Here is a 19,559-nt window from a genome sequence, read left to right as displayed (position 1 = left end):
TTACATCTTTGGCTTTAATCTTTGCAGGGACATCATATAGAATCAAATGCCAGTACTCAGAGGACACATACAACTCTCACCCTGTGGGCAGCCCGGGAAAGACACCATTTTTGTGACTTATGAATGTGAAGCATAATAACTAAGACCAGAGGATTTATTTTTATTTCTGGATTTTTACAACATATTTTACAAGCCATCTTCAGTGTTAAAAATAAATGCCTAACCTAAGTGAACTGAGCATAGGAAAGACAAAACTAGCTGTTTGATAGGGCCGATCAGGCCAGAAAAATAGAGTTTTGAAAATGAGTGGCCAGTGAAGAAAGTTCTGTTGGCAGTAAATTCAGATATTTCCCCTGCCAAATCATTTGCCAGCCCTGAATTTACAGGCGGTGGAGCAAACCCAGGCATCCAAGACTGCAGGTGCCTGAAGTATCACTTTTTTCCTCGATGATACTCAATGCACTCTGTAGTCTCAATGATTTGACCAATTTTTCTGAGTTGTGTCTGAAGTAGAAAGAGGCAAGTGCATCCAGCTCCGTGCCCCACAGCCTTGCTAGGAGGCAACACAACCCCATGACTTCTCATGCCCATTGCCGAGTCTGTGGAACCTTTACCATTTTGTAAAGGGATTTTTCCCCCTGATCTGGTTAGATTACTAGGATGGCTTTGTCCATGTGAGTTTTGTTTATTTGTTCCTGTGTTTACTCTGCCTTTGTGGAGAAAAGGCCTCACTTCTGTATCAGCATGACCAATGTTGCTGATAAACAGTAATGTAAGGGATGAATAGTTATATTGGCTCACAGTTCCATCGGGATTTCTCTGTTTGATGGCTCTTCCCTTGGACTTCGACCAGAAAATGGAGAAAGCAGGCCAGAAGCTGAAGTGAGTACAAAAGCTGGCTGCGCTGACTAGTGTGTGTACCAATCTGACATAGGTTAGAATCATTTTGAGAGAGGGAACGTGAGTTGAGAAAAATTTCTGAACAAGATTGACCCGCAGACAAGCCTGTGGTACCTTTTCTTGATTGACAATTGATGTGGAAGGGCCCAGGCCACTGTGGGTGGAGCCATCTCTGGCTGGTAGTCCTGGATTCTATAAGAGAGCAGACTGAACAATCCATGAGGATGAAGCAAGTTAGCAGCACTCCTATGTATCCACTGTCATTTCCTGTCTCAAGCTCTCTGCCCAGTTTACACTCCTATGTTGACTTCCTCAGCAATGGGCTTTTATCTAGGAGTCTAAGGTGAAATAAACCCTTTCCTCCCTAACTTACTTTTGACCATGGTGTTTTGCCATAACAATATAAGCCCATCTAAGACATTGACCCTAGTAATTTATTTGCCCCTGCTCTTTCCTACCTATTAAAGGCTGCACAGTCTTCAAAATTATGTCATAGGCTGGGGACTAAGCCTCTAGATCACAACCCTCTGGGAGGATGTTTTAGATTTAACACACGACAGGTATATATGTCACAGCTAAAATCTATCAATTGCCACTTGCTATTTGTAGTTTGGGGGTGACAGGAAGAGTGGAGGGCCACACCGCCCTGTAAACTCTAGGCTATGCCTGTGGGTAGAAGTTTAAAGTTCGGGATGTGGTATGCAAATCAGAAGCCTTCACAGCTTGCTGGGCAATCAACATTCATTTGAGTATTGTCTCCACTGGCTCCATCATTGATTCAGAACTGAATGTGATGGAAATCCATTCCATCCCAGCTTCTTTAAATGTGTCCTTTCAGGGATGTGAAGTGCATCCAAAAACCCTTAAGCTTTGAAGCAATGCTGTTCCGTCTCAGTTCCCAGAATAACATTTTTGTTCCTTTCATGCAAAGCCCTTGTTTGCAGTGACTATTCTGGATCTGATGTTGGGCAGACATCTGCTACTCTGCCATCAAGGAATGGGCATATGGGCCAATGAACTTCTCTCTCACTTTCATGAGCACCTCCGAATGAGGTTCCATTCTAATTGCCCACAGAAAACACTCTGGGAGGAATTTATGGTACAGAATATGAGATGTCAAAGTCAGAGTCCTTAATCTGGAGTCCTTAGAGAAATTGATTCTGAGATTTAGGGAAAAGGGTTCCAAACCTAATGAACCTTAGCTGAAATTGTGAATGTGGTGGTTTTTTTTTTTTTTTTTTTTTTTTTTGGGGGGGGGGAGGTCTGTAGCTCATTTCTTAGACCTTCTGAAGATTGATAGCAGTTGTGGTCATTACAAGGCTAGTGGTAAGGAAATGTTATTCCATTGTCTTTAGTAATGGCAAACGTCAGTGCTGACATGCTCCAACACTTCTCTAGGGGGAAGAATCCTCTTCCTCATCCCTGAAAGTCAATTCCCTCTTCAAGCCAACCTCTGGAGCCAGGGAGAAGGTGTCTGTGTTTACATGACTTTCTTCAGTGTGCTGAAGTATGTTGTCTGACATATAAGTGGGATGCAACTGGGGGTTACCGGAGTTCACATGGCTCCTGCCCTGTCCTTTTGCCTTCTACTATGCTGTGATTTCCTATTAATCACAGCATGTGTCGCAACACAAAGGGCTTCAATACCTTGCCCAAGATCTCAAATCCTGCAAGCTCTCCAGGTACCTACCTGGAATTACATAATCTTCTAGCTTCTAGTTGTTTTAAAGATACCAAGAGTTTGTTTAGACAGGGACAGTATGATTTACAGATATCATAATGGTTGTCATAAAGGAAAATATTGATTTCATTTCTACTTTATAAGCTATAGAGGGCCATGCTATATAATGAAGAGCCACACAGAGAAGTACAGAAGCAAGATCAAAATAAGTGGGCAGGAAGAGAAGAATTCAGAACACTGAAGCTTCTATTGGAGTTCACAGGGGAGAAAGAGGCAAGTAGGAGTTCAGGTTTAGATGATGTAGATAATTTTACTAGATACTGGGGCACAGGGCTGTGTCAAGAAATGTCATTGTTGGGTCTAGGCTGATTAGGGCAGACAGGTAATGGCCCTGGGAATGTGAATACCTGATGAAAGCACAGGTGTTATCCTGGGCTGTGGTTGGGTTTTGCATATTAAAGATATACTTTTGCACATTGAAGATACACCAAAGATGTTGTTTACTATCTGCAAGGCCTGTAAAGCCTTGGATCTAAAGAGCATTAAGAATACAGAGATGGGGACATGGCTCAGTGGATGAAGCACTGACCAGACAAAGCTCAGGGCAGAATTTGGATCCAACCACTCACATAAAAGCTAAGGCATGGAAAGCTGCTTCTAGACACAGCCTTTCTGGAGAGAGAAGAGCGTGTAGTCAGCTGGCTGGGTTCACCATTTGCCAAGTCTGCTGTTCCTGCCTTTGAGACTGACACAACTTCTTTAAAATGTCATCCTGATCCAGCAGCCACTGGATTGTAAAGCTCTCAGAGTTTAGATAGACACAACTTGGCAGCTGGTAGACACAGCTTTCTGGAAAGCTTAATTCCCAGACCTACATCCCTCCACTCAGGGCCCACTAATAACTCCACTAATAATTCCAGCATTCTGAGTGCTGAGACAGGGGATCTCCAAGACAAGATTGCTAGCTAGACTAGCCAATTTGATGAGCTCCAGGTTCATCAGGGGACCTTGGCTCAGTAACTAGACAGGTCAGCCATCATTGAAGCTATCCATACTCAACTTCTGGCCTCCAGCTGTACAGCCACTCATATATATATGTACACACACACACACACACACACACACACACACACACACGTGTACAAAATAAACATTTAAACCCCAAGACTAGAATGTTGGAGTTAACACATTTGCTCTCCCCCAGAATGAAGCCACTGGAGTCACAGTCTGATTATTTGTGTCACCCTCCTTTGAAGATGTTATAGCTTGACTTCTTATTCCACTGTCGAAAACCCACTGGTAGGCCTGAGTATATTCTTCCTCTTGACAAAATATGTGGCTAAGAAACTCATCTGCCCCCCATGACAGAAGACCAAAAATGACATTTAATTTTGAATTGAGATATATTCATTACCACACATGAGGTATCAAGCATTTATGTTTGGGGGGTAGAAATTGGAAAGATATTGTGCACACACTTGGAGCGTCCCTAACGTGGCAGGCCATTCTTCATAATGATCTACGATATTCATTTGATGACATTTTATTACTTTTGTAATCTAATTCAATGTAGCGTATTTTATTGCCAGTTGAGACAACATTACCTTAGGTGTCTCTCTCATCCTTTAGATGAGCATGATGGCTTCAAGATTAAAAAAAGCAGTCTGTCCAATATAACTGTTTCCTGTGGAGTCACCCTTCTCTCAGCCTGTCTCTTCTCCCACAGGATCTTCAGAAAGATAAACATTGACAGTGATTTATGAAGGCTGGCTCTCTCTCTCTCTCTCTCTCTCTCTCTCTCTCTCTCTCTCTCTCTCTCTGTGTATGTGTGTGTGTGTGTATGAGAGAGAGAGAGAGAGAGAGAGAGAGAGAGAGAGAGAGAGAGAGAGAGAAATCTGGTTCCATCCTTCATCATCTGTTTAGAGATTAAAGGTTTGATTCAGAAATGCTTCGAGGCATCAGAAATTATAGAAATGGAAAAATAGCAATGGGAGTTATCAAGGGAAAGCCTTTGCCACAGTGCCAATTAAGAACACATTTGGTAACATCAAACTGACTTTAAGATAGGAAGATGTCGGTTTTCGTGAATTCTGAAGTTACTAGTCATTTTGAGCAACCCAAAGAGGTGAGCATAGATGAATAGTGTGTTAGAGATTCCATCTGCCTGACTGGGGGTCTAGTTTCAGTTTAGGACCTATCAACATGGGCATGTCCTGGTCTGTTTGAGTAGCAAGCGTCATTAACACAGTCTAAAATCAAAGACTGCCTTTTCCTATGGCAGTAGAGACTGCATATGTGTGAAAGCACTGTCCCCTACTATGCCCACTGCATCTTGGAGCAAAAAAGTATTGATGTGATCTCACAGAGCTGCTTGGCCTGTGAACATGGAGACCAGGGAGTTTGAAGAGCTGTTCTCAGACCCACACTTTCCGGGGAAAGAAGAGCATGTAATCAGCTGGCTGGGTTCACCATTTGCCAAGTCTTCTGTTCCTGCCTTTGAGACTGACACAACTTCTTTAAAATGTCATCCTGATCCAGCAGCCACTGGATTATAAAGCGCTCAGAGTTTAGATAGACACAACTTGGCAGCTGGTAGACACAGCTTTCTGGAAAGGACTTGCAGTTTCTTAATTCCCACATTCCTTCACTCAGGCCACTGAGTTCTTGGTAGATTTCTTTTATGACAAACCTACTTCAGGAAAAGTGAGTGTACACTTGACCTGGGTTGCAGGTGGCCAGCTGCCAGCTAAGCTCTTGACCTGTGCCTCTCATGGTGTTAACACTCAGTGCTGTCTGGAAAGTCTGGCCAAAGCCATTGTGCCCTTTTACCTAGAACCTCTAGGAAGTCTACTCTTAGGGTCTTTGTTGAAATCTGTACCTCATTGGACTGTGGTTCCCGGATGTGATAGCACATTACAGTATAGCTAAAGAGTTTCAAGTTGGTGTCTGATTCAAGGTTCTGAGTGGTTCTTGGATAGAATGAGGATGAAGAGAGTTATAAGAACATTAAGAAACACTAATGAGCAGCCAGATTGAGCACAAGTGTCTACGGTTTATGCCCGATACTGGAGCATTATTTTCTGCAGCCCCGTGCCTTACTCCCTCTCCCCATCACCTCTGTCCATTCTTGTTTAGGTGTTACCTTGTTGGGAAAGCTTTCCCTTCCTTCCTTTCTATCTTAACATCTCCCCTTATCCCCGTCATCTTCACCTGCTTTGCTTTCCCCATAAGCCTTTAATCCAACAAATATACGAACATTATATATAAATTTTGTTTTACTCCCAAGACAATGTAGACTTCACGGTGTTAGTCTGTTCTGTGTTTATGGAGTGGTCCCTGGTATGTAGCAGATGCTCAGAAGGCACAGATGAATGATAAGCTGTTCCTTTTGTTTGTTGATGTGGGTGGCAGAGGCTTCCTCTCTGGTTGTGACATGGACCTGTTGGAATCCTACTATGACCCTCCCCTTCTCCTCTTTCAATGGCTGCAAAAATAAGCATTTAGGAGTCATTGATGCACAGAGGATGGGGCCATCTGTAGTTTCCCTACCCTCTCATTCTTTCTTCCCCTCTTTCTTTTCCTCACAAGGCCATCTTTGAACTTGCCATCCTCCTGTTTCAGCCCCTGGAGTTGTAAGATTATAGGCCTGCATCACTGTACTCAGCTTCCTCAGAGCATCTGATGGGATTTGTCTGCACAAGTCAAATAGAAGTACAACTTCTCTGGAAAAAGTATGGCTTGAAATTGTTTTTTGATGGTTTCCTTTAGATGAAATGAAGCAACTTTGAAAGGCTACAGTCAAAGACTTTATTAAGCTTAATTGGGGTTGTAGAAAACACTTTAATGAGAGATCAGAATTAACTAGTGGGGTGACTTGGGCCCTCTCATGCTCTGCCTTTGGGCACTGACAATGAGAGGAGCCTTCTGTAGCTGTGTCTAGGGAACATAGAGGTCTGGCTCGTGGGAGTATCAAATGGATCCTGGTGGCTAGCCTGGCCTGTGGGATGACTCCTTTGCATGAGTGTATATGCTGTCCACTTGGCTTTCAGGATTTCCTCAGACCTGGCTCTGCTAAAAGCTCCTTACTACATTCAAAAAAAAAAAAAAAAAAAAAAAAAAGCTGAGCTCACAGCAAACCAGTAAGCAATAATTTGCTGGCACGTCTTAAGAAATGTAGAAATATGAGCTAGAGGTGTCAAGATCAGAATACAACCTACAGCATCAACTAAACAGGGCTCATAGGAGCTCACAGAGACTGAAGCAATAATCCTAGACCCTCCGCATGGGTCTGAGCTAGGTCCTCTACATATATGTTATAGTTGTATAGTTAGGTGATTTTGTGGGAGTCTTAATAGTGGAAGTAGGTGATGTCTCTGACTGTCTCCTCCTATCCGGTTGCCTTATCTAGCCTTGTAGGAGGGTTTGTACCTAGTCTTACTGCAACTTGATCTATGCCATGTGTTGGTTGATAGCCTGCCAGGCCTGCTCTTTTCTGAAGGGAAATGGAGGGAAGGTGGGGAGTGGGATGGGGGTGGGGGTGCACTGGGAAGAGTGGAGGGAGGAGACACTGTAGTCAGGATTAGTATATGAGAGAAGAATTAAAACATTACAAAGATTAAAAAGAAGAATAGAAAATTAGAAAGCAAACACATCGGTCTAGAGAATCTGCTGGTGAGGAAACGGAGAGCCTTTGACTGGGCAGCACATAGAAGTTCGGTACTCTGCTAAAGGAATGGTAGAGGAAGGCAGCCCTCATTTCTCATTGACACTTTCTGTTTGACTTTCACTCCAACTTTATTCTTTCTATGCTTACCCAGAATATTGTTCAGGCCTTTATGTTACTTTCTTCTCATTTAAAATGGGCTTTAATTCTCTCTCTCTCTCTCTCTCTCTCTCTCTCTCTCTCTCTCTCTCTCCCTCCCTCTCCCTCCTCCTCTTCTTTTTCCTCCTCATCTTCCTCCTTCTTCCCTTTCTCTACCTCCTCCTCCTCACTCTCCCTCTCTCTCCTTACTCTCACTCTCCCCCCTCTCCTCCTCTCCCCTCTCATCTCCTCTTCTCTTCTCTCTCTGCAGGAACCTGCCCCTTTCTTTCCTCTCCCCCAAACCCCCCCAACCTTGTTTCCCCATGGTGACTTCCCTGGCCTCAGTCACTGGGGCCAGTAAACTTGCCTGTCCACGTGTAGCTTCACAATAAACATACCTTTGATATAAATTAAAATAAAATGAGCTTTATTTGTTAAAGCAATAGCTACTTATTTTTTAAACTTATTTAATCATTCTAATAATATACAAGTTTATAAAGTAAAAATTGTGAGTCTCCCTTAGAAAAACAAAATCTCACCCCATGATTAGTAGCCAATCAGTCCTCAGGAAACACTTAGGATTTGATTTTTGACCCTGATGTAATGAAGGTGAGCATGCGTGTACTCTTCGCACTGTGTGTTTGCAAAACTGTATTCTTCAGTGTTTTTCCATTTCCTGTCAACTCTATTGACCGTTAGCCTCCATGGGCATTTTGCCTGTAATCCTGGCTATAAGATAAATGCCTAGAGGTACAATTACTGGGCCAAAAGAATTACAAGCACAAAATGCTCTTGATATTGTTAAATTGCTCTCTGAAATATTTTACACTTTGAAGTAAAATGCTTTTCCTTTTGTGCTCAGTTGAAAGGCATTATTGTGAGCAAATGCAGGGCATAAGCCCAATATCATCTGATTATGTTTATTTTCTAAGCAGAGATGTAGTGAGTCAGGTCCTTGCTGCTTCTACTCAGATAAGAGGTCAGCCCACTGGGAGCCAAACCTTGTACATAAATGAAAATACTGAGCATGACTCTGTTTTCCTTTCATAAGCGATACAATAAAATAGAACTCAACAAAACAAATAGAATGCCTGCAAATCCCTCAGCAGAGGACCTGACCCATGGAGGGTGCTGATTATGGAGACCTTACTGGTGGTGATGGCAGGGATCACTGTGTTGGCTTTCACTTCCTCGGGGCTTGTTAGCACAATTCTTGAGCAATCACGGCTGATCTGAAGCTTGGCGGGATCCTACTGGCTTTCCAAGTAGGTTGCCACATTTTAAATCAGGAACTGTACAAGTTTGCCAAGCAACCCAAACACTTTTCTTGGGTTTTAACCATACCTCCGAGGGAGAACAGTTTCTACTCCACCTTTTTATCTGAACAGCCAAAAGGCTGGCACCCACGCCTACCTTTGCAGCTTTGCTCCAGGTTCTTGACTGCAAAGATGAAATGCTTGGCTCCGCAGCCTAAGAGCCGTCTCTTATTCTTTATTGCTAGTCTAAGAAATGATAAAGATGCAAGTTTTTACCAGTCTAGTGTTCACCCTTTAAAGAACTTAAATTTGAAACCAAAGCCAAGAATTTATGAAGACCATGAGCCCTATCTCAGGGAACTAGACTCAGACCCTGAACCCTGGGGACCCCGAACTCTTGTGGGCTTAGAGTTCTTTGGAATCATTTGTATTGATAGACTCAACTGCTCAAGAGCTGTCAGAGGTACTCTTATGTGAGCACAACTTGATGAAACTAAAAAAAAAAAAAAAAAAAATAATCATTGTATGTAATTGAGCCTCAGTGTCCCCCCAAATCAGAGAGGTTAAGCTAAGTATAGAGAGTGACCTGGAAGAGAGAGTGATCAGGAAGGGCAGCTGCTGGCACGGGGCACTGCTAACTATTTTCGTATGTTAAGATTAGGTCTTTGCTTTTTATTGTTTTTCCCAAGGAGATTAAAATCCTCTAATTTGTTTGTTTGTTTAAATCACATTTGTCCTCCCCAATTTTGCTTAGCAGCAGGATGATGCAGGAAAGAGCTTCAAAGAGAGGGAAAGCCGCACGGTACACTATCAGCTCAGGAGAGCGGTCACCCACAGGACCTAGGGCCATAGTCCAACTGGTGGACTTCAGAAATGTTTGGCTTTGATTTAAAATTTAAGTTATTTAAAGGGAAAACACCAACTGGCTAAAACTTGCATCTTTTATCATTTCTAGCTATTTTTTCTCCCTAGGAATACCTTGTACAGGAGCTGTGAAGAAATGGAAAGACTCTCTGTCAGGCCAACAGGACAGACTGGGGCTTCGTTGTTATAATAATGTATTTAACATCCTCTTTCAGTCAGAAGTAGACCATGACCCAAACCCAGCCTTCATGTTCTACTGCCCAGCCTAGGAGAGACTTGGAATTACAACAAAACTTCCATTTCATAGCTGTGAGCTTTTATATGTTTTCTTTCATCCAGGGATTAGATAATAACATTCCAAGTTCTATGTGCCACAGTGGCCCAGACCTTTATTTCTCCACAAAAGGAGACCTCCCCCATTAGAGTCCCCTTCTAGACTAGACTACAAAAGATAATAGTTAACCACAGTTGTAGAAAAGACCTAGAGGAGCAACAGTCATGTGAATCCCACCAGGCTGACTGAGCTGAGGGGACATTGGCTGGTAAAGCCTTTGGTGCCATGTGTTAAGATCCCTTCATCTAATGCTCTTCAAAGGAATGTACCAGGGAAGACTGTCTTGGACAGGAGAGTGTTCCCCCCGACCCCCATCATTACAAACGTGTTTTGTCAAAGGGGCTTAAGCCTTTTTTATTCTTCAACTTTCTTCTCCAACGTTCTTCCCTCTAATTATCTGGTACTATTTAAAAGATAGTGCTTTGTTTCAAAGAACTCTCTCTCTCTGTCTGTGTGTGTGTGTGTGTGTGTGTGTGTGAGAGAGAGAGAGAGAGAGAGAGAGAGAGAGAGAGAGAGAGAGAAAGAGAGAATGCAAAATGAGATAGTCTTTTAAAAATGTAAGTTATCTGCTCTTTGGGAGCTAAAGTCTTAGGACGACTAGACTGGGACTCCATAGGTCTGCAGACTACAGGCAATACCTCTTGTTTCAGTTAAGGACCTAAAGGCAAACCAGCCCCTATGGATAGTGAAAGAGCTCCCACAGCCCATGTGTTCTGCTAGGGAGAAATGTCAAGGATCTCACAGAGGTGTTTTTATTCCCTGGAACAGCACAGTCTGGGTTTTCTGTGGGAACGAGGAAAACAGTTGTGGATTTGGTCTAGACCTGGATGATCCTTTTCCACTCATGGAACAAAGCCAGGCCCACATTGCTGCCGGCCTCCCATTTCTGGCCCTTCTTCTCTGCCCTGCATTGCACGCTGAGAAACAACTACCATTTATGCCATATGGCTACAAAGATCAAAGGCCCCACCCCACCCCACCCCAGAATACATTTCTAGCTGGCTGTACTTTCAAATGTATTAAATATGTTCCTGCAGATGGGGAGCTTGGAGCATGAAAGAGGTAAAGCACATGTGTGTGAGGCATGCATGTGGTCCACACAGGATGGAGCAAGCTGAGTACTGCTCACCGTGTGTCCATCTTCCTTTTAGGTTCGAATATTTACTTACCTCATTGGACGGGAGGCTGCTTTTGCAGACAATCTCAAGTGGATGGCCTGTGCTAACAAAGGTGAGTATCCCGACTCTGAATTGCTGCTCTTGGATGTGTGGAGTTAGCAGCATATATGGGACAAAGGGGGAAGACCTTAAAGAAGATAGCTATTTTTTATTGAGAAATAGTAATTTCATATGTTCTTGGAGCTCAATAGGATGTGCAAAACATGCATAAATAAACAGTTGCTGTGATAAGTATATCTAACACCTCAAACACTTATCATATCTGTGTGGTGGGCAAATTCAAAATCCTCTCTCCTGTTTCTTTTGAAATACACAAACCTTAAGCGTAGTCACCCTGCTGTACTATAAGAATACTAGACCACCTATTTAATAATATGCAAGTAAATAAAACATTCATCCTACTTAGCTGTAGTTTTATACCCTTTTTGCTTCTGCATATGATTTAGAACAGACAAAGATGCTAGAATTCTAAGATAAAATCCATTTCTAAATTATCATTGAGGGATATGTAACAGCTCTTCTATAATTTTGAGGTCACAGTCAAGTGGCTAAGCCTCTTTTCTGCTTCTTAGTAGCTAAGTACTCTTGGAAGAGCTTCTATGTGAGACTTTTACTATGCTCCAAGCATCCACATTTACAACACCATTCCCAGTCTTCCTCTGTGCCCTGAAAACAGCTTTTTGTAGCATGAAGGAATTCACCCTGGGTTAAATCTGAGGGAAAGCTTTTTGGGAGCTGTTGTGGGCATCCATACTCTCTTTCATGAACTCTGTAGCTTCATGACTGGGATGGAACTGAGATGGGGTTCAGCATCCTTGCCCCATTTGGATGTGTGCCAAGACTGTATGTTAAGCCATTGAAATTGGTGGGTTGATATTTTCCATGGTATAGCTTTGGCCACAGGACTAGTGAAATTAATTAACCTTAGCTTGTATCAGTCATTTAATATTCAGGATAGAGGTAATAATAGTTCTTCCTTTGAATTTTTAATGGACAAATACAAACTCTACATATGGTATGGAGCATGATGTTCTGAGATGTGTATACATTGTGAAATGACCAAATCAAGGCACTTAATATGAATTGCATAACCTACCTACCATGCACTTGTGATGAAAGCATTTCAAATAGACTCTGGGTGATTTTCAAAAATGTAGGCATTGTTATCAACTGTAGCCTCTACACTGTACAATAGAGGTCTTGCATTTAATTTTCCTGTAGAACTATAATTTTGTATCCTATTCTTCTGTTGGTTCTCATTAAGTAGAAGGATTGGTAAAATGGTGCGTGCTAGGTTTAGTAGTTCAATACTAACTCCTAAGGTGCTTAATCATTTATGGATTTTTGTATTCATAAAGCAAATTTATTATCAGTCCCCACGGTATATCAGACACAAGGCTTGAGGCAAAGAATGGGACTGGAAGTAACAGGGCTTTCTAGTTTAGTAAGGACTTCTTCCATTATGGCCAAAAAGGATTTGTACTTTAAATTGATCATTTTCTTGCTATTGGGATGGGTGTGAGCTCCATCACCTGCAGAAAGTGGGTGGAGTAATACCCACCCAATATGCAAGTTGCAGGCAGAAAGTAAGGCCCTGCAAGTTGGACTAGTAGCTCTGTTCCTAGCACGTAAGTGCCCACATTATTCCCTTGAGGTCAGTGAACTGCTGATCTGCCTTACTTCACCTCTGAGACAACAGGCTCTGTGAGAGCAGCCTCGGATTCTGACGTCATCCTGGCCACCTGACAGAGCCTGGCCTTGAACTTTCCTCAGAGCTTATAACAGCTTACAACACAAGTAAAATTAATTATGCATACTAATAAAAATGGGTGTCCTGTTATATAGTAGGTGGAATTGACAGACTTAGGTGGTCTATTTCTTCACTGGTCTTGTAAGCTATAATGCATTAGCATGGTAGTGTTTGAATTTTAGTGGAAGAAAGAAGACATGATCAAAGTTTTACAGGTCTCAGCTGCAACTTTGATGACTTCAGAAAAATGTACTTTATTGCCAGTAACCAAAGTTGTTTCTCTGTAATTTACACAAAATGGGAATGTTCTGGAAAAAGGACGGAGTGGCTCAGAACCATTAAGTGGGAAGGAAGTCGCATGAAAGAGCAGGGGAGATGTATTTTTCCTTTTCTTTTCCTTCATGGATTTTCTTTACATGATTGCATCATATTTTTTTAATGGAGAAAGATCATTCCTGCTTTGTGTCTCTGTGTAGTTTGAAATGGTCTTCTCTGACTGACGCTGCCTACTGTGCATATACTATGCAAGAAACATGGTAGAACTGATAGCTTCTTCCCTGGATACTGACTAGCAAATCTAAAGGCTATCTTCCAATCCCTCTTCCAGAAAAATAATTATGTCACCCAACCTGGGTCAAATTCGTCAGGCATGTTCAGAGGTAAGCTCACAGAGGGAGAATGCTGATCCCAAGGCATAGAGGAGCTTGCTGAATCCAGCCAAATAAGTGTGCTCCCATGATGCCTTTCATTTAGCTTTGTCTTTGATGTTCTGTTTCTATTTGGAGTGGTCTTTTAGGCAAATTTTAGTTTCCTTGTCTCAAAAAAATGAATGGCTTCATGGAAGAGCTTTAATGCTTCCTTGAATCACTGAAGTAACAAGTAGTGTGATTATTTTTGTTTATTGACAGGCTTGCCTCATGAAAAGTGTGTACCATGATGTTCATCCAGGTCACAGTTCAGCTTCATCTTAGCAGCAATGCAGCAGGAATAGAGGAGGCCTGGGATGGGGCATTAGGTAAACCCCTGACTCCCTTTGACAGCAGAGGCCCTTCTGTATATCTTAGAACTTTGTTGACATTTAAAAAAGACTGAGTTATGCTTCCCAGGTTTTTTTCTTTATTCTGTGGTCATGGAAAAAAATTCTTTCCTTTTTTTCCCCCTTATTTTTATCCTTGTTATACTAGATTGCAATTCTTTCCCATCAGCTAAAGACATTTAACCATGGCGATTGCTTTTGCCTCTATGTTGTCCAGCTGACAAAAAGTTCTCAAATTGGAACCTTAATCAACTAATTTTAATAAATAAGACAATTTCTTAAATTGTCTTAATCAACTAATATCATAATTTAGTTTTAGTTATCATTTATATAATCTTTGAGATATTCTTGTAAAATCAATTTAGTCAAGGCAGGACCTAGCTCTAGAATTCAGTCTGTAAGGTTTATAGGTTCAGAAAATCCATGACTGTAGGGATAACTGCCAGCTAGATTGACAGTGGGGTCCATTATGTACCCCTTGTTCCTGCCAGTTTTACCTTCCTGATTCAGCTCTCCCTCTGATGGCTTTGGAAACCAGAATGTCACTGTCTTCCTCTCTTTAAAGTCACACTCACTATGACAGTGTCAGGTTCCACTCCTCTGCACCCACGTAAACACTGGCTTCATGTTGACGTCAGTCTTGAGCAAGGATTCATCTATGGTCATTAATTAAATCTTTGTTTATGGTCTTGGATTCTTACATGACGGAGACAGCATAACATTTTCAGCTCAAGTGACATGAGGTCTGAAGCCCTACCTACCCCCATGACATGTTTTTGCCCTGACGCAACTAAGTTCTTCCGTGAAATAAACTGTCAGCATCCAGGACTTGAGCAGACTAGGGAAAGGCCAAAGTGAAGCCTGCTGACAGGTTGAGCTGCTTGACCACAGAGTGACCCTGAGGGAGGGAAGAATGGTGAGGGCCATTATGCCATCCCTGGATCCCTGGTACTCAGAACCCACTGCTCAGGCAGAAAGTCTTTCTTAGAAATCTGGTAGCCATGGAAACAGTTCATGTCCAGTCAGCCTCAGGATACATGCCTGGGGAACATTCATGGGTCTTAGTTCTCTACCTCCTTCAACAAGCTGGCAAAATCCAGAGAGACTTGGAGCAGATTGGTTTGTTTCATTTTATACCTAAGTAGGGCCTGCCCTAAGGGAAACAACTCTAATGAAACAATGCAGGATGCCATTTAAAAGACATTAAAACCACCCCTGCCATGAGAGACAGGCTGGGCAGTATAAATGCTGAATTCACACCCTTGCATAAACAAGTGAACTGGGACAGCAGCAAAGATAGTTGGCGAGTCCAGATATCCCATGAAGAGGCGATAACCTTTTCTAATGTGCAGTGTGCCAGCATTTGAAACGAGCACTAGATGATTCCCCTTCAAAATCAGAGTTAATGGAGTGTTTCCCAGCTGTGCAAACATAGGCTTTGCTCAGTGTTGGAGTTCTCAACCTATCAGTCATCATGTGCTCCAAAGGAAATGCCTTGTGTGTCTCCCCCAGTTGTGTGTTTAGCTTATCCCTTTTTGAGGGGTTAAAGGTTTTTCTCTCCTTGTTTGAACTAGAACTGGTAGCCTAAGCCCTCCAGGGAAATCCAACCACTGACCTTTACCAAGAAATAATTCTTAATCTCACTATCTCTTTTCAATTGTTACATAATCCCAAAGATGCTTCGTATTTCTGAGGCCAAAAGAATGGTTGTGGGCTTGGGTAGGAAAAGAGACAGTTAAGCTGTTTTGGTTAAACCAAGGATGTGAAGACTTACATGTGATTCAGACAAAGATCACCATATTGTTATTGTTAATAGCAATTAGGGTTACTGATTGCATTCTGTACCAGGTAGGGCACACAGTACTTCCATGACGTATCTCTGTAAACTCTGAGAGAATCCCTAGGATTTGTGTGTCATAATTATCTTTGTTTATAAAAAGAGAACCCCTAAACATAGGTTCTCTGGTTTTCAGCCTTTCATACTTAAAAGGTTGGATAATCTCTGAAAATATGTGAAGTAGCAAAACCCATGCTGTACCACTTCAAGGGGAGACATACAGAGAAGCCTGTTCATCTAAAATAGAGACATGGTACTGACCAAAGAAGTGATTCCATCCATGTCCATCTGATGACCCAAAAATTTTAGTGGGGTTACTTAAAGAAGCATTTTGTGTTCGAGAATTGCATCATTGAAAAGTACATTCTTCTCCTGGCCCAACACACACACACACACACACACACACACACGCACACACACACACACACAAAACCACACTACATAAACAAAAACATACAACACCATACACATAAACACACACACACAAATACCATACATACAAAAATCATATGCACCATATACACATAACACACATACAAACACACATCATATACACAAAAATATACAAATACCATATACACAAAACCACACATATAAACACACAAACACACACATCCCATATACACACAAACATACACACCACTGGGTTGGGTGAAAACCTACACTACTGGGGTTCCAACCCACAGCCAACTGAAAGCCAAGGTCTTATGTAAGTCACCACAGCAAATCTGCTTCATGGTGGCAATGATTATCTCACACCTGGGAAAATGGCTCCATCACAAAACCATCTCTCAGCAGTGGTAGAAATAGAACCTGGCCATGTGAGATAGACAGCAGGGTTTGCTCACAAAGACAGACTTTAGGGGCTCTGGCATCTGGTGTCACTGTAAAGTGCAATATGGAATCCTTTGTCTATGGCAAGGCACCTCCAAGCAAGGCATTTTAAAAACATGTTGAAGTCAGAATAAAAATCATAGGAATACAAAGTACTGGGCTGCATATGGTTTATCACACTGATCGGTTGTAACCCAGAGTTCACAGAAGGAATGCTTCAAGAGAACAAGGCAAATAAATTGATGTTATATAGAAAAATGAGCAGACCATTTGTAATAGGTGGCTAATTTCAGCATTAATTACTCAGTAATTACTGAATGATTGCTGATCCTGTTTTCTTACATGATATATGAAGTTCAAAAAGGCACATTAAAGACAAGAATAAACATTCAAGAGCTAGAATTCACTAGGAAAAAAAAAAACCAGCAGGGCAGTAAGGAAGGTAGACAGCTCAGAGATTACAGAAGGGAACTGAGGGAAGTGTCTACAGTTTCAGCCAAAGATTTCGACCCTTAGCAACTTCCTACTATCCATCACTTGTTAACTAGACCATACATTTCTTAGCTAAACCTTACAGAAAAACATTTAAAAGCAAGAAAAGACTCTTTCAGAAAAGTTTCAGGTTCCAATGGACTGAGACCAAATTTGTGTAAGCTTTGATGATATATATATATATATATATATATATATATATATATATATATATATATCATCAAATCATGAATATATATATATATATATATATATATATATATATATATATATATTCAGCTGTTTCTTTTACCTTTTACAGACCGATATCTCTTCTTATCATATTGAAATATAAGTTGGAGCCACACCCTGTGTTTGTATGATGGTACTTATTTTTGCCAAGGAACTTTTAAGGACAGCCTTATGTTGGCTCATTCTTATCTTCAACCTTTTTCAGCTATAATACCCAATTGACCCCCTAGAGGCACCCCAGAGGAGGTGTTATAGGGAGCCTATGTTTCTTTTTTGGTTTTTTGTTTTTGGTAAGAAAGAGTGCCTTCTAGGTTGAGAATAAGGGTCTTGGAATCCAATTAACCTGGATTCGAATTGTCTAAAGCTAACTCTCCATACTTCTCTTTGCTCCTTCTGTAATGAGCACCTGAGGTGGACTGTTCTGATTCCCAAGGCAGATGGCCATGTGAGTCCTGGGAAGACCTCAGTGAGGGTTTCTGTACTGTCCTACATACCCGCATCCTCGAGTCTTGGAAGGTGTCTACCTACCAGACAAGCACCAGTTCTCATAATATACCACAGAACTAACATCCCAGTGACACAAACATAGTAAGCAAGCAAGTCATGGTCTAGCCTCAGACCAGACAGAGTGGCTTTATACCCAGAGAGAAAGCAAGTTCAGGTGAATCAGTTCCTCAGGGAGAGATTCCCGCAACCAAGCCATTGGTGTTAAAATGGATCCAATTGGAAGACTAGATAAGATGGGAAATGAGCAGGAAGTGAAAGGCTCTGGGCAGATTAAGGCAGAAGAGTCATGTCCACCTCAGTGTAGGAGAGCAGGAAAAGGGTTAATGTCCAATAACAGTGTGCAAAGGGGCTTCCATGTGTGTGATGGATGATGGAGGAAGGCTCTTGGAGTAAGACATTCAGATTTTGTTCTAATTCCATGTGGATGCTATTGTAGTGCTTTGGTCAGATAGATGATAATATATTTTATACTTTTAGATGAAGGGGAGAAGTCATGGGGAGGCTGCAGATGGACTTTTACTTGTGCATTATGGAATCTTGGGGTAGGGTCAATATGCTAAAGGAAAGAACATTAGTCTTAAGTGTGTTTTAGAGACTGGTCCAGAAAACATGCTGGTGAGTTAGATATGGGACCAGGGGTAGAGCAAGGGTTGGTGATGGGACTCTAAGATGATGATTCTGCTTTAACCTAGCTGGGAAGGATGCTATTGGGAGAAAGGCCAGTGGGGGTTGGAGAGGAAAACCAAGAGTTAGCTTTTTGTATTTCATCCTGGATTCCCATGCTCGTCCACAAGAGCTATCAGTTAACTGGCTTTCTCAGGACTGAAACTCTGGGTAAGTGAGCTTTGTAACACTTAGACTGGGTGAGGGTCATTCTTCAGCTCAGTCCTTTCCAAATATATGATTGACACCTCTCCTATCTCTCGAAGTTGATGAGCTGTGTCCTTCATTCCTTCTCGAATATTCATCTCTTCTTGGTTCTGTTTTGGAGAACCTAAGTCAGAGAGCTTCAACATTTGCTTTGAGGATTAGATGTGAAAGTAGAGACAATCAAGTATTTTTCTAAGAGAGGCTGTCTTCACAGGAATGGGTCCACAGTGAAAACTCTCATCAAAGTATCCCCATCCAGACCCAGAACACCAAACTGACCAACATGGTGATACCCCTCCTTAGCTTATATTATGTGCTAAGATTCTTTTGTTAGAATGCAAGGGCTACTAGCAGAGATATTAAATATTTTCTTTCTTCTTCTAAAGTGAATTATAGCTTCCAGGCTTGGAGGGATGACTCCTGTTGGGTAAGGCATTCTCCTTGTCTTCTAGCAGCCCCTTATAAAACGTTTCATGCCTGCCATGCCTCTTAGCTGGACCACCTAGAAGCCATATACCAATGGGTCTCCTCAAGTGGGAGCCAGACCTCCAAGAGAACTCACAGGTCCTATGCTGGGATCTTAAACTATAACAAGCATGCCTACTTCTCCTTTGGGGCCCTGTCTTCCTGCTATAGTCATAGCCAGGAGGGTGGGGCAGGTAGGAGTGATAATGCATGCTAATTAGCACTGTGCAGAGCTGTCATCAGGAACCCAGAAGCCACATGGTCCCAACCTGTTTGGGACTGGTACACCAAATTCAAACCAGCTGGCTTTTGTATGGAAATGTTCTTGGTGGGTCTAGCTCTTCCCAGACAGTAGAAGGGCTGTTCCCTACTGAGTACTTGGTTTAGACACAAGGAAAGTCAGTAATGGCTGTGCACATGCTACAGCAGATCTGGCTTTAGAGTCCCTTTAAGGCATCTCTGATTCATATGGTAAGTAGGAATGGATCCTTTCTTAGTGACAATAAGAAGCAGCATTAACTTC

General features: G+C 42.0%; 1 protein-coding gene across 2 annotated transcripts in view; it reads left to right on the top strand.

Moving 5' to 3' along the window:
* Cacna2d3 (calcium voltage-gated channel auxiliary subunit alpha2delta 3) overlaps positions 1-19,559 on the top strand; it is an 800,506-nt gene that overhangs the window by 517,480 nt on the left and 263,467 nt on the right. For both annotated transcript variants that reach the window (XM_076931312.1, XM_076931311.1), the window contains exon 12: positions 10,988-11,066. In XM_076931312.1, coding sequence (XP_076787427.1) covers positions 10,988-11,066 — 79 coding nt within the window. The remainder of the gene's footprint in view (positions 1-10,987; positions 11,067-19,559) is intronic.

The sequence above is a fragment of the Arvicanthis niloticus genome, chromosome 3 (assembly GCF_011762505.2).
Source record: "Arvicanthis niloticus isolate mArvNil1 chromosome 3, mArvNil1.pat.X, whole genome shotgun sequence".
Lineage (NCBI taxonomy): Eukaryota > Metazoa > Chordata > Mammalia > Rodentia > Muridae > Arvicanthis > Arvicanthis niloticus.
The sequence above is the reverse complement of the archived record's forward strand: the minus strand, read 5'-3'. Positions and strand labels throughout refer to the sequence as shown.